At 32.5% G+C, this 14,618-nt stretch overlaps 1 protein-coding gene across 1 annotated transcript; it reads right to left on the bottom strand.

Annotated features, from left to right (window-relative positions):
• Nucleotides 1-11,589: 11,589 nt before the first annotated feature.
• On the bottom strand, nt 11,590-13,867 carry LOC100854936 (probable disease resistance protein At4g19060). Its single transcript, XM_003633178.4, has 2 exons — nt 12,322-13,867; nt 11,590-11,900 (listed from the first exon to the last, which is right to left on the bottom strand). The coding sequence occupies exons 1-2, from the start codon at nt 13,746-13,748 to the stop codon at nt 11,849-11,851; spliced, it is 1,479 nt and encodes a 492-aa protein (XP_003633226.1). The 5' UTR covers nt 13,749-13,867; the 3' UTR covers nt 11,590-11,848.
• Nucleotides 13,868-14,618: the final 751 nt, after the last annotated feature.

Raw genomic sequence — 14,618 nt, 5'->3', positions numbered from 1 at the left:
CCAAAATGGCAAGAGGCTATGAAAACTGAATTACAAGCATTAGTGTAATGCCCCAAACCCAATTTAGGGGTAAAATCATAATTTAGAAATTATTAATTAATTAAAGTAATTTAATAAGGGTAAAAAGGTCTTTTCGCATTTAAAACCCCTATATATGAATTATATCTTTCTTATATTCTCTATTCAGAAAACCCTTTTACATAGAGATCAGAAATATCGGAGAGCATATGGTTGAAGGTTTGAAGGTTTAGGGTTTGAAGATCAATTTTTCAGGTAAGATTTTTAATATTTAAATTAATATTTTATATTCATTAATTAGTTTTAAACACTTTAGATATTCTTTGGAATATCTCAATTTTGATTAGAGTTCGTTTAATTAATTTCTAGGTCAAAAAGATTAAAAATTTATGAGCATAGTTTGATATATTAATGGAGATCAATAAATTTTGATTACTCAAATGAATAGATCTAGATAATATATATATATTGATCAAAAAAATTATATAGTTTTGGATGTGAAAATTACATAAAATTGTGAGTATGGAGGTTAAAAGTTTTGACTTTAGAGAGGAAAAAAAAATATGAAAGAAGCGTAGGAAGGATTCGACATGTTGAAAAAAAAAAAAAGAATTGCATGGGGTATTTGTTAAGTTTCGGTAGGAGATTTAAATAATAGTAATAATAGTTTAATGCAAATAAATATTCTTAAAAGATTTATTTTAGATAAGTTAGAAAAAAGGAAATAAATTATTGTTTAGGAAGTTGAAAATAATATTGGATGGTAATAATATTAATATGATAAATTAATTAGGATCCCTAATACTAAATAAAATATTTTTAGGATTTTCAAATTTATATGTTTGGATAAATAATTAATAATCAATATTGTGTATGATATTATGTTAGGTGAAGAGGAAATTCTTCAAAGTTAAATACTTCAAGATTTTGAGTGCTTCTTCAAGGTAAAGGAAATTAATGCAGATTTTTACAGAAGAAAATAATTTCCTTTTTATATTGTATTTTGAAAAGTGTAAAAATATTATTTTTATCTTTTCACATGGATCGAATATGTGTTTTGTATGGAAAGTATATTTGATAATCTTCTTTGTTTATTTATGAAAAGTGAAAAATTTTAGAGATATGATATTTTGTTTTGCAAGTTTGAATTAATGAAATAAAGTGTTTGACTCTGGTTCCTATGGCCCTCGTCAATAGGTTATAATAGCTGACCTTATGGCCCTAGTCAACAGGTTATAATAGTTGACCTTATGGCCCTTAGTCAACGAGTTATAATTGTTGACTTTTGGTTTTGTTCACCTTAAATGGAACAAATTTGAAACTAGTCACTCATTTGTGAAGTACCACCTAATTGGGCATCATTTGTTATTTGATAACTAGAGTAAGATATTTTGAATGCATTTGATTTGGTTTTGATGAGAAATTGATTTGAAATGGATATGAGAAAATTTGTTGAAAAGTTTGAATATATTAGTATTTCGAATTCAAAAGTTTTTTTTATGAAAATAAGTATATGTTATATCTCCTATTTGCAAACATGATTGAAAATGTTTGATCTATGAAACTGCATTGATGTTCCTTATTGAGCTTTAAGCTCATGCCCCTTCGTTGATAATTTTTCAGGTACTCTCAGTTCGGGCGAGGAGTGATGGTTAGGCTCGGGAAATTTTTCTTTGTTAGGATTTTGGTTCAAATTTTATTTTGGACATTGTTTAGATGTTAAAATTTAATTCCCATTTAAATTATTTGAATTTGGAGTTATTTGGACAATAACACTCTGGTTGATGTGTTACTTTTTTTAAAGATGATACTTGGAGATTTTAGAATTTTGTCCTACTACTCTGAACAGAAATTTGGTAATTGGTAAATTTCCAGTTACAATGTCATTTCCACTCTAAGCCTTTAGGCTTGAAGTGTGAAATAACTATCATGCCCTTCGAGTGGGTTTTGGGGCGTGACAATTAGAAAACAACAACACATGGAGTATGGTGCCTCTTCCTCCTAGTCATAAACCCATTGACTACAAATGGGTTTATAAGATCAAGTATCGCTCTGATGGTATCATTGAACATCACAAAGCTCATCTTGTCACCAAAAGGTACACTCAAGTTGAGAATATCGACTACCATAAACCTTTCCACCCACTACCAAGATCACTACTCTTCGATGTCTTCTTACTATTGTTGCTGCTCGCAATTGGTTCATCCATAACCTTAATGTTCAAAATATCTTTCTCCATAGGGATTTACGTGAAGTAGTCTATTCGGAACCTCTTCCTGGTCTTCGTCGATAGGGGGAGAATCTTGTATGTCGTCTCAATAAGTCTCTTTATGGTCTCAAACAAGCATTAAGAAAATGGTTTTCTACATTTTTAGACATTATTTAGAAAGCTGGTTATCTACAATCAAAGGTCAACTATTCACTTTTCACTAAAGCTTAAGGTACTTCTTTCATGGTGGTTCTCATTTATGTTAACAATATACTCTTTACAAGAAATTATCTCCAAGAAATGGAATGACTCAAACAATTCTTTCTCAAGCACTTTCGTATGAAATATCTTAGCAAATTGAAATATTTTCTTGGCATTGAGTTTTCCCAATAAAAAAAAAAAAAAAAAGAATTTTTCATGTCTCAAAGGAAATATGCACGAGATATCTTAGAAAATATGGGACTTCTTGGTGCACTACCAGCCAATTTTCCAATGGAGTAGAATTTGAGGCTTACTCTCATAGATGGTTTGGTATTGAATGATCTGACCAAATACAGAAGATTGGTGGGTAGACTAATCAATCTTACTATCACAAGAACTGATATAGTGTACTCTATTCACACCTTAAGCCAATTCATGCATGAGCCTAAAAAGCCACATTGGGATGCTATTCTATAAGTTCTTAGATATATCAAGGGTACGCTTGGTCAAGATTTATTGTCCCCTTCCACAAACAGCTTTAATCTCAAAGCATTTTGTGATTCAGATTGGGCAGGTTGCAATGTCACAAGAAGATCGGTTATGGGGTATACTTAGAGATTCTCTCATTTCATGAAAATCTAAGAAGCAAGAAAATGTCTCAAGATCATCTGTAGAGGCAAAATATCGAGCTATGGCAAAAACTTGCTTAGAGTTGATTTGCTTACACTATATATATTACTAAACTTGAGAGTTACGCAGTCATCTCCCATGTTTTGTTCTCTGATAATCAAGCAACACGATACATTACAACCAATCTTGTATTTCATGTGCACACAAAACACATTGAAATAAATTGCCACATTGTTCGAGAAAAATAGCAAGCAAGGTTTATTAGTCCTTCGTACATACCTACTCACTTACAGTTGGCGGACGTGTTCACAAAAGCTTTGGGAAATGATCAATTCGTCACATTACGTAACAAATTGGGACTTCACGATGTTTACTCTCCAACTTGAGGGGAAGTATTAAAATATTGTCATATATTGTTCTTCCATTAAAATTTTATCATATATTTTCTTCCATTTTCTAGATTATTGTGTATTTTTATCTCAATTTAGGCAATATGCTTTTGTTATGTATTCCTATAATTTAGGCCTCTAATTAGTTGTTCTTTTCTCATTTCCTTTGCATATTTATATGGTTGTAATTCACATAAGAAAATTCCACCAGAAATTAGTCTCTCTCATTTAATAAAAGCAATTGTTTTATATATTTCAATCATTTTCTAATTCAATTTAAAAAAAAAAACTCAAATTTAAAACTTATTTTTCTTTAAATAAAAAGGATAACGTATCATAGAAAATAATTTAATTAAATTAAGGACCAAAATTTTACTTCTCTCTAGCATCCATTTTTCCATTTTCCCTTGAGATCTTCCTTTCTTTCTCAAACTCAACCTAAACACTCAAAATTTCTCACATTATCACACACCCTTATGTTTATCCCCCTCTAGTAATGACCCTCATTCCATTAGCTTTCTATTCTTTATCAACCCTCATTCCTAATAAAGAAAATAAAAAGAATTTAAATGTTTATCCTTAATTTAATTATTAGTATTATCAACTTATTATTAGTTTGAATTAGAGTAGAATATAGAGTTTGAATCAGATTAGAAGTCTACTATTAGTTTAAATTAAACTAGTAGAAAAAATATGAATTATAGTAGAACTCAAATGTATTTGTATATAAATATTCATCATCATTGATGAGAATGATATGCCATATTTTTGTCTATCTTCTTCTTTCTCTATATGGTGTCAGAGCCTTCGAATCTCAAACCCTGGTCTCAACTTGGAGCAAATTTAGGATAAAGGGCTTAGACCCTACACGCCTCCTCCTACCCCTACCACAAATGGTAGTGACCATGTTGTGCCTATGTTTTGCCAATGCCTCACTCCCTATAGTCTTTAATGTATTATCATAATTTCAATAACTCTTTATAGCCAAGAACTCTAAATTTTCCTAGGTCAAACCTACCAGAATTTTCTTCTCCATTACTTCCTACCAGTATTGGTTCCCTTAATTTAACATATACTTCTTTATTACCTTCAACTCCACATCTCTCTCTACACCCTCTTATATCTTTTATTTAAATAATGTCCTTTGTATTACTACCATGAAAATGAATCTTATTTCTATCTCCCAATTTTATAAATCTAATAATACATTAATTACATTCTCACCTTCTATTTTTCATATGAAGGATCTACACATGAGGGGATCCTTTTACAGGGTTAGACTAAGAATGGTGTGTATGAGTGGTCGGGTTCCACTGTTGGGTTGTCTTCTTTAATTGCTTTCTCAACTGTCAATACCATTTTGTCCGAGTAGTATCATAGATTAGGACATTCATCATCTTCGATTCTTAAACACATTGTTTCAAGCTTTAATTTATACTTAGCAAGTCCTTTATCTTTATCTTTTAATTGCAATGTTTGTTAATGCAATAAAAGCCACAAATTATCATTCTCTACTTCTTCAATTGTTTCTTTTCAACCTCTTAAAATAATATTTTTCTGATGTATGGACCTCTCTTATTCATTTGTTTGATGATTTCAAATACTATATTATCTTTATTGATCACTTTACAAGATACATTTGGTTTTACCCTCTTAAGAGAAAATCGCATATCTCTGATGTTTTTATTCGATCAAATTTTTCCATCACCCATATCGGTTCCATGCCTCTCTCATATTGGTCATATGCATTTACCATTTTTATCTAAGTAATCGCATGCTAACTCTCACTCTTCATATTTTTTCTCTTATGCATGTCACCTTGAGTTATTATTACTCGCTCCAAACACAAAATTCACCAACTCATTCAAAAATTTAAACTTTCTGCTCAAATCTCCTCATTTGATGATCTTAAACCTACCACCACCACCACCTAAGCCCTCAAAGATCACAAATGGCATCAAACTATGTCTGAAGAATATGATGCCCTCGTTTAAAATGGTATAAAACATGACTTATTGCTAAAAGATTTCACCAATGACTAGATTAAGCCAATAATAAAGATGACTTTACTTCTACAAGTGTTTACATTGTCTACCTTAGTAATAATCATATCTCTTGGAGTTCCAAGAAGCAAAGAATCATTGCACACTCTTTACCAAAGTGAAATATCCTTTTGTTGCTCTTCCATCTACTGAATTATGTTGGGTATGTTCCCTTCTTACTGAACTTGGTGTCTATGTTCCTTAAATACATGTGATCTACTATGATAATGTTGGTGCTACTCACTCTACTCAAATCCGGCTTTTCATTCCTGTATTAAACATGTTGCATTAGATTATCACCTTCATTCGTGAACAAGTACAAGGTGATGTTCTTTGTGTGGCTTATGTATCCTTTGAAAATCAATTAGTTGATGCCCTCACCAAGCCTCTTTCACATGTATGATTTCTCACTCTTCAAGCCAAGATTGGACTCTCTTCTCGAAGCTCCATCTTGCGAGGGCATAATAGAGAAAATAAATAATTTAAATATTTATCCTTAATTTAACTATTAACATTTATCTATTTATTATTGGTTTGAATTAAGGTAGAATATAGAGTTTGAATTAGATTAGAAGTCTACTATTAGTTTGAATTATAGTAGGAGATAAAGTTTGGATTATAGTAAAACTCAAATGTATTTGTATATAAATATTCATCATCATTGATGAGAATGATGTCATATTTTTTCCTATCTTTTTCTTTCTCTATAATTTCCTAGTTTTTTTTTCGCATGCTTTGTTTTTATGTGTTTACTTAACAACCAAACAGAAGTTATAGTTTCTATATGAGTAATTGTTTGCTCGTTATGCTTGGAAGGTGACCGTTGGACCTCGACCGATTACTGTTCACACCTTGACCGGTTGAACAACCATTTTGGAAGAGAGACAAGGTTTTTTGCACCCCTCGACCGGTTGATCTGGGGGTTGACCAATTCCTCATCTGGTTCAACCGATTGAGTCGTTTTTGGCTCAACAACCAATTTTTTCAACTTAAAACCTTTTAAACAAGTTTGGAAAACATTTGGCATAAGGTTTTAGTTGAAAACATGAAATCATCCAATTTTAAAAAATTTAAAACAAAATAACTCTTGGATGATTTTGGTGCATAAGTAAAGAATGTAATGCATGAAAATCCTAGTGCACCAACAAGCTTACAAAGAGATCTTATGAAGCTTGGGTCTTGAAAAACACTTCTCTTTGAGGTCTTCTTCTTCTTCATGATTTCTCTTTGGCTTGATTTGTCTTTGTGATTGCCACTTTGGAAATCGTTTTGCCTAATCACACTTTAAATATAATCATTAGTTCTAAACTTTGTTTTGTTATTATCAAAACTGAGATTAACGAAACCTTGGTTTCACAAAAACATTTTTTTATTTGATTATGTAAATCCAATAATAAGATTTTATTTTATTTTTTTAGTTTTGTAAGTATTTTGGCTCCTTGGATTTAATGATGTAAGTCCCATAATCATGACTTGTGGCGTTTTAAATTTTTAGACTTCTTGTTAGTAATTTTAAAGTTTGTGTTCCATATGTTCTTTTAATCTCCACATTTAGGTTAGACAAATTTGTTGAGTTCTCTCCATCTAAGGTAAGATTCTCACTTTTATTTCATAATTTTTCAATAGTGATTGTTTTCAGTAATTGATGATTCTTGAGCTCTTTGTTAATTTGTATTCATCAAGTACCATTGGTACACACCACAATCTCTTATGTTTAAGTAATGGAGGTTGTCCATCATAGCATGTCTATAGATTGAATTGTGACCTTAAGTGTTTGACAAATTCACTCTAGCCCTTGACTATTAGTACATGACGCATGTAGACTTCATTATGGTATTTTTGTTTATATATGTATGTGTGTGTGTGTGAGTATTATATTCCAATTCTTGGTATGAATATTTTATGTAAATTTGCTTAAATAAATCCATATTTTTAGAATTATTGTTCCTAAAAGATACTTTAATATATTTTATGAAAGACTTATTTCCCATATTTTCAAATTCCTAATTGAAGTATTCATAGGAAGTCTAAGTTATTTCTATTTGCTTCTAAAATTCATTCTGAGTCCAAACTTCATTGATTACCACATGACTTCGATGAAATGACAATTTTTTTTTAAAAGAACAAAACCATGGCTAGCACTACAATGTGACACCCACATTACCATGGTGATTATTTTCGAAGAAGTTACTTCCTATTGATAAATGATATGTATATGTCATCCCATAAGACAATCTTCATTCAAATTTATTTTTTTTTCTTTTTTAATATTTTATTAAATTCTTTTTCCAATTTGAGATCTCAATTCTCACAAATAAAAAATAAAAAAATAGACTTGTTGACTTTTTCAAAATTGCTCGGACTCTATGATAAATATTGATCATGCCATGTTGTTGATTGAGGAAAAAAAAAAACAAATGTCATTTTTACTCTATTCTTTCAATAGTTGATTGTTGTTAATTTATATTATATTCTTTTTTAACCATAAAACATTTTTGGAAGAAGAAAGATGCATTTGAATATGAATTCCCTAACTTTGTAATCCTCACCAACCAAGACTTTGCAATAAGCCAAATCCAACTATACACAATCTGGAAGTAATTGCAAGTAATAAGAAATTATACGAGGTGGGGATAATAGGTCCTCTGAAAAGAAAACAAGGTCTCGCACCCTCATTCACAGATGATAGTGGGGAAAGAAGTATCCCGGAATGCACGAAGGTCGATAGGCTGCTTGAACTCAATGCGATGGTCACAAAAAGGGACATAGAACCGATCACAAGCCTCCTCACAATGGAAACACTCCACCTGGAGGGCATCTAGGTCGAAAAGACCCTGAATAGAAATGCCCTGAATGGGCTTGGGTGACTTAGGAGGGTCACCTCACACTACCAACATCAACTCGCCATCAAAAAGTATACGAAATATGAAAAGGCATAAGAAATGAAGTAAACTACAAAGGAAAACTAAACCGCTAGGAATGTTATAAGCAAAGTACTAAACAATACTATACTAACAAAAACATGGAAAAACTAACAAATTGACCTCAAATGACAAATGATGGAAACCTAGAGTACTCGAACCAACTAAGAAGGATAAAATGGTGCAAATAGTGCATTGGATGGCTTTAAATAGTCTGTAAGAACGCTTGATGTAGATTAGTGCTTGAGCATCGCAAGCGTTGGAAGCGACATTGGAAATGACTTATAGCGTTAAAGCGGTCTAAACGCTCAAAGCGAGATATAACTTATGGCACTTGAGTGCTAGAAATGAGTACTCAAGTGTTGGTGATAGCGCTTGAGCACCTGATGCAGAAACTCAACACCAAGAAGAGAATAAAAACACTTACCAACAGACTTTAAAATTTTACTAATTTACAAAAAAAAAAAACTGAAAGAATGTCAAGAAAACAACTTGGGGTAGAATTATAAAGCTATTAAACTCTCAACATTAGATTGATCAACAATATACCAAATGAATTTCCTAGATAGTATACATCAATCCATCAAGAGTGAAGTTTCAATTCTAAATATCAAAGTTAACCATAATTTCAGTTTTGAAACCTAATGCATAACTGTTAGTGTATAAGAGGACCAACATAAAAACATAAGTAATGATGTTCAAGGGAATATTGTCTAGTTTTATATTTCAAAATTGATCACTTAGAAGAAATCCAGTTATGATTTTAGTCAAATTAAATGACACATCTAGTCAACTTGTTCTAAGATCACATTTAACAAGACCTTGTTGATCTACATATAGCACAACTGGACTCCCCCTTAATTTGATATTATATTTTTCTTTTCCTTTTCTTTTTTATTTCTTTTTCTTTTTCGAAAGTGAAGCATTGTACACCATGATCTCTTACTTCCATGTTGTAGTTAGTAGGTCACAAAATCAAGCTTTATATCTCGATTTAATATCATAAGATATTATAGTACAATTGACTTTCTATTATGGAATGTTAAGTCAACTTCAAAATTAAATTGTAAGGGAACCAATACCTTCTTATGGGTCCCAATGGTCCCGACTCAAGCTCATATTCCTTATAGCACATCATTTGAGGGATATTTAGATTTTTTGTTCATATGTGTACATAAGGGTGCTTTGGTAAATACGTAAGGTTGCATAAGAGTTTATTCATGGTCTTTCTAGATTTGGATAATTAATTAATTAGAGCTTAATAAGGCTGATTAATTACAGTGAACTAGATTAAGTGACCCAAACCCAAGATGAATTCAAGCCACTTAAGCCCATAAGTAAGCCTATATAAACCCCATTTAGGGTTTAAGACTAGCATCTTTGTCATTCAGACTTCTAAAGAGAGAGCCCTGCCCTCCTTTCCCATAAAAAGGATTTCACTATCCTTACATGCCAAAGTCGACGAAAGATAGACATCAAATGGAAGATCACAAGGTATTTGAGATCTATGTCAACCTCTTCGCCAACTAGATTCAATCTAGGAACATCTAGATTACATATATTTTTGTCATATTCCTATATCTATAGTTCTTATATGTTTATGCTTTTGTTGTATTTAGAGATCCTTAGGATAGTTTTGCATACACCCTAATGATCCAAGGCATGGAATGATCTTTCCTAGTCATTCCTACAGTGTCCTCTTGGTTGATTCTAAGGACTTGTAATCATGAAATCTATAGGGTTATAGTAATTCCTTTAGTGGATTTTACCTATGTACTTTGTGGACTAAAGTATGTGAATTGATCATAAAATAAGAGAATTTGAAACTCAATGATGGTAAAGCTAATCTTTAGAGGTTGATAGTTTTGACTTCGTTAGATCACAAATATCAGTTTATAGGGAATCTACATACAATGGATAGTAAATCATAGACCCAAAAAGTTAATTAAATTGGATGTAATTCATAGGATACTAGAGTGTAGTTTACTATCTTTAGTAGAATGTTGGTTAATTTCATAATTAGATTCTAAGAAAACCACTATTTTCCTATGGATCTTAATGGTCCCTACTTGAACTCATATTTTTTTGTTAGTACAAAGTTTTGAAGGTTTATGAAAAATTAATCATTTATGTGCATAATCGCAATTTGGTATAAGTACAAGGTTGCACAAGGCTAAATTAAGTGACTCAAACTCCAATAGAATCAAAATTACTTAAGCCCATAGGAGTCTATATAAACCCCTTTGGTTTTAGGGTTAGACTCTAATTTTTAAAAGTGAGTAGTTTCCTAAAAACCTAGCCTTCCTTTCTCTCATATGAAGGTGTGTAGTCATTCTACAAAAGCATCATAGCTATAAGGAGTAACTTGGTGAAGATCTAAAGGTTATTGAGATCCCAACATTAACTGGATTAGAATTTAGGAACATATAAATCCAAAGGTAAGATTTTTAGCACCTAGATCTAAATAATTTTGGTTCTTTCTGTGTTCGGATCTAGTAGCCCTAGGATTTAGACCATATGCATCATATGGTCCAATTGCTTCCCTTCTTAATATTAGTAAAAATCTAGTTCTTTCCTTTAACCATCTACTTATCTTTGTACCTTTTCTATTGATATTTTTTTTAACCATTTCACATTCTCTTTGTCCTTCTATTTCAACATTGATTTCTCACATAATCTATTATTTACTATTCTCAAAAGATTCTACTAGTTGGTTGAACATCCGGTTTTTTGTTTTATATCTCTATTTTTAAATTGTTTCCTAAATTTATCATGATATGTACTATGCTATTTTCTATGAATTCTTTTGGACTATGTAAAATATGTTTTCCTTCATAATAGATACTTTATTTTACCTTCTTTTACAATGGATTTTATTATGCTTTTGTCTAATATTTCCAAATTTGGGTAGGTTAATTTTTTAAATTTTTGGAGCTTTAAACATATAGATTTTTTAGTATAAGATGGTTTCGTTTCCTACTTCTATTAATTTACTATATTTTTTCCATTAAAGTTTTTTTGTAATTATCGAGGTATTTTATTACAAGGAAAAAAATAGGTTTTGACTCACTAATTTAAAAATATATAAAAATAATAATCTCAACTTTTATAAATCAGTTTTATCTCCATACATTTAAAAATATTTTAAACTACAAGCAATTTTTTCATAAGTCAAATAATTATTTCCTAAAATATCTTTTTACTTGATAATATTAAATAAAATTATCCAAAATTAATTTATCGGTTCATATTCTTTTCCACTCCATGCCTTATGGAAGCTTCTGCGCCACTACTTGCACAGGCTGATGAGACAATTTTAAGAGAGTTTATGGTGGAATTCTATGTTCTCCAGATGACCTTGACTGGGAAGGAAAAAAAACCAAAAAGAAACAACAACAAAAACAGAGGTAAACGGATTTGGGGAAGAAAGCCAAACGCTCATGCGGGGACCTCCACAGAAGACCCTGGCTGGGCTGCTGCACCCTCCTCCCTGCAATAGAAAAGGAAAAATGAGCTGAAATTGCAAGGCTGAAGGCACACATTTGTTCTAACAAAGTATGTATCGTCCTCAATTTCCTATTGGTTTTTCATGATATGTACAAGAATGAAGGGAGGAGGGTGTCTTGGGCTCAGGTAGCATTATGGTGACTTTTAAGGTGGTACTCTGCTATCCTGTCGCATTTTCTAGGATCTAATGCTTCACCCTTTATTTCTATTGCTTCAAAATAAATGTGAAACCAGGGAAGCTCTCATGCGAATTTTTCAAGTTCCAGGATTAATTCTGAAAATTAAATTACCTCCTAATTTCAAGGATTCACAGAAACAAACCACTACAAATATCAATAACAATAAATGAAGGATTAGAGTTCATTAAACCACTATATACATAAAGAGAGTTGAAAGGAAATTACTTTTGCTGGGAGATTAGCTTGGGAGTGATTTTTGCCAATGTCACTGCGGCTAATGGGAGGCCATCACACTGCTCCTTAATATCATTGCTCAATTTAGTATCATTCTCCAATTCTAGCAAGATCGCATTATCCTCTTCAATCTCTCCAATCTCTCGCTTAACTTGATTAATGAATATGGACCAACAAGTATCCTTACTGAAGTCTTCCGGGTGGATATGGTGCAAAGCAGAAGGAGAAATTCCCACCATTGTTTTTGCCGGCTCCTCCAGTCTAGTGGTGATGATGACGGCACTCTTACTCCCATCATTGCCAAAATCACCATCCTTGTAGTGCCAGTCCAATGCCTTGCCTAACTCGAAATACCAATCCATGTCTGCATCCCACACGCCATCCAGAACAAGCAAGTAGCTCTTCCCCAGCAGACGGTTGCGAATAATGCGCAACAGCTGCTGTTTTTTATACTGGGCCGGATCAACTTTGTCTTCGCCACACTGCTTGAAATTATACTTCGGATCAACTTTGTCTTCGCCACACTGCTTGAAATTATTCTTCGGATCAACTTTGTCTTCGCGACACTGCTTCAAAATTTCACTCAAAATTTCACTCAAAATCTGCTCAAAGTATTTGTCATCATTTGATTTCAAATTATGGGGCAAGTTGACCCAAATTCCGTGTTTAAACTCTCCAACCACTTTCTCGTAAACCAATTGTGCGAGAGTAGTTTTACCGGTACCACACATCCCAACAATCCCAATTTCAATGTGGCCTCCTCTATTTCGGACATTAAGGCAGTCTTCAATCTTTTCCCGCTTATCGTCGAAGCCCAGAATTTTATCTAGTTTAATTTCTGGCAAAGTCTCTGAGACAGAACATTCGACTTTCTTTTCATTAGATGAGGGGTCCTTGGTTCCTTCACCGGGGGCCGCTGACCCTGCACCATTTGCTCCCTTTTGATTCGGTGAGTTGTTCTTGGTTCCTTTTGGGACGGTCAAAATCTTACTGATCCAGCATGTGAAGCGGGTACCCAATCGGCCATCTTCTTCCTTGCTATCGGGTGAGCCGTCGGTGGGTCCTTGACCTTGACCCAGCTGATCCTGGAGGGCGGCCTTAATTAGCCCGAGATGTCTCTTCTGGGTATTGCGGCGAGAACGGATCTGAAGCGGAGAGCAGATAATTCGGACAGGGCGGTTGTGGGTGTGGGATACGGTGATGTCAGTGAGCGTGGAGATGAGGTCGTAGAGTTTATCCTTCATTACGCGTTCATCCTTCAATTTGAGCGGTGTGGATCTGTTCTCCGGTTTCGGCAAACCCAAAACGTCTTGAATACTTTCTAATTCATGTTTCAGAGAGGGATCGACGCATTTCTCCTTTGCTTCTTCTAATCCCTTGCTACACTTATCCATCAAAAACTCCAACAATTCTTCCATTTTCTCTCTCACGCAATCCCAATTCCAAAGAATAACAACTTCTGCTTTATTTTTTCAGAAGGAGACACAGTTCAACGGGACATCTGAAAATGGAGAAGTGCGGAGATGTCCACCTTTAACTCTTTAAGGGCATCAGTTCCTGCAAAAATTGTTTTTTTTTTTTTTTTTTTTTTTTGTTATTTTAGAAGGGGGATTATGTAAATATGCATAGGGAAGAATTCAAAATCCAAAACATTCACCATCATAATGAGTAGTGAATTTTAGAGAAAATAATTCTTATTTTATGAAGTAGAATAGCAACTCTATATATGTTTTTAAAATTACTCTCCAATCTGGCACCCAAATACTCAATCTTCACCCAAAAATTCTTATTTTAATAATTTTTTAAAATAATTTGAGACTTAAAAATTAAGTCAATTAATACCAAATTTTCTTAAACCCAACAGGTATTAATTCTAGTATTAATTTGGACCCTCTTTTATTCAAAAAATCTAGTATTAATCGGAGTAAATTTTGATTTTTCAAATTATTTTTAAAAAATAGTAAACCCATCAAAGAATCCAACATATTAAATCTTACTTGGGGTCAATTTATCCAATAAAAAAAATAGAAATTTATAGTTGGGGGCATAAGAAAAACAGGCTTACTCAATTCTAAATCATGTTTAAAATTGTCTATATCCAATGGATTAAATCTCGCTTGATTGACAATCCATTAGCTAGTGAAAAATTTTGTTAAGACTTAACAAACTCATTAATGAAGTTATGGTGAGTATTCAATGGTTACATGGATGAATATGGAGTTAACATGCATGAATAAGGGTTAGGTGTTCCATCTCAAGAGCTTAGGAGCTTCACCCACAATTCATAG

Source organism: Vitis vinifera, chromosome 12 (genome assembly GCF_030704535.1).
Source record: "Vitis vinifera cultivar Pinot Noir 40024 chromosome 12, ASM3070453v1".
Taxonomy (NCBI): Eukaryota; Viridiplantae; Streptophyta; class Magnoliopsida; order Vitales; family Vitaceae; genus Vitis; species Vitis vinifera.
This window is presented reverse-complemented; position numbering and strand designations above follow the sequence as displayed.

Excerpts from the sequence above, each read along its gene's own strand:
- LOC100854936 (XM_003633178.4), bottom strand. The coding sequence starts at position 13,748 with ATGGAAGAATTGTTGGAGTTTTTGATGGATAAGTGTAGCAAGGGATTA. Across the intron at positions 11,901-12,321 it reads AAGCTAATCTCCCAGCAAAA|GGAGGAGGGTGCAGCAGCCC; the intron begins GTAATTTCCTTT and ends TTTCTATTGCAG.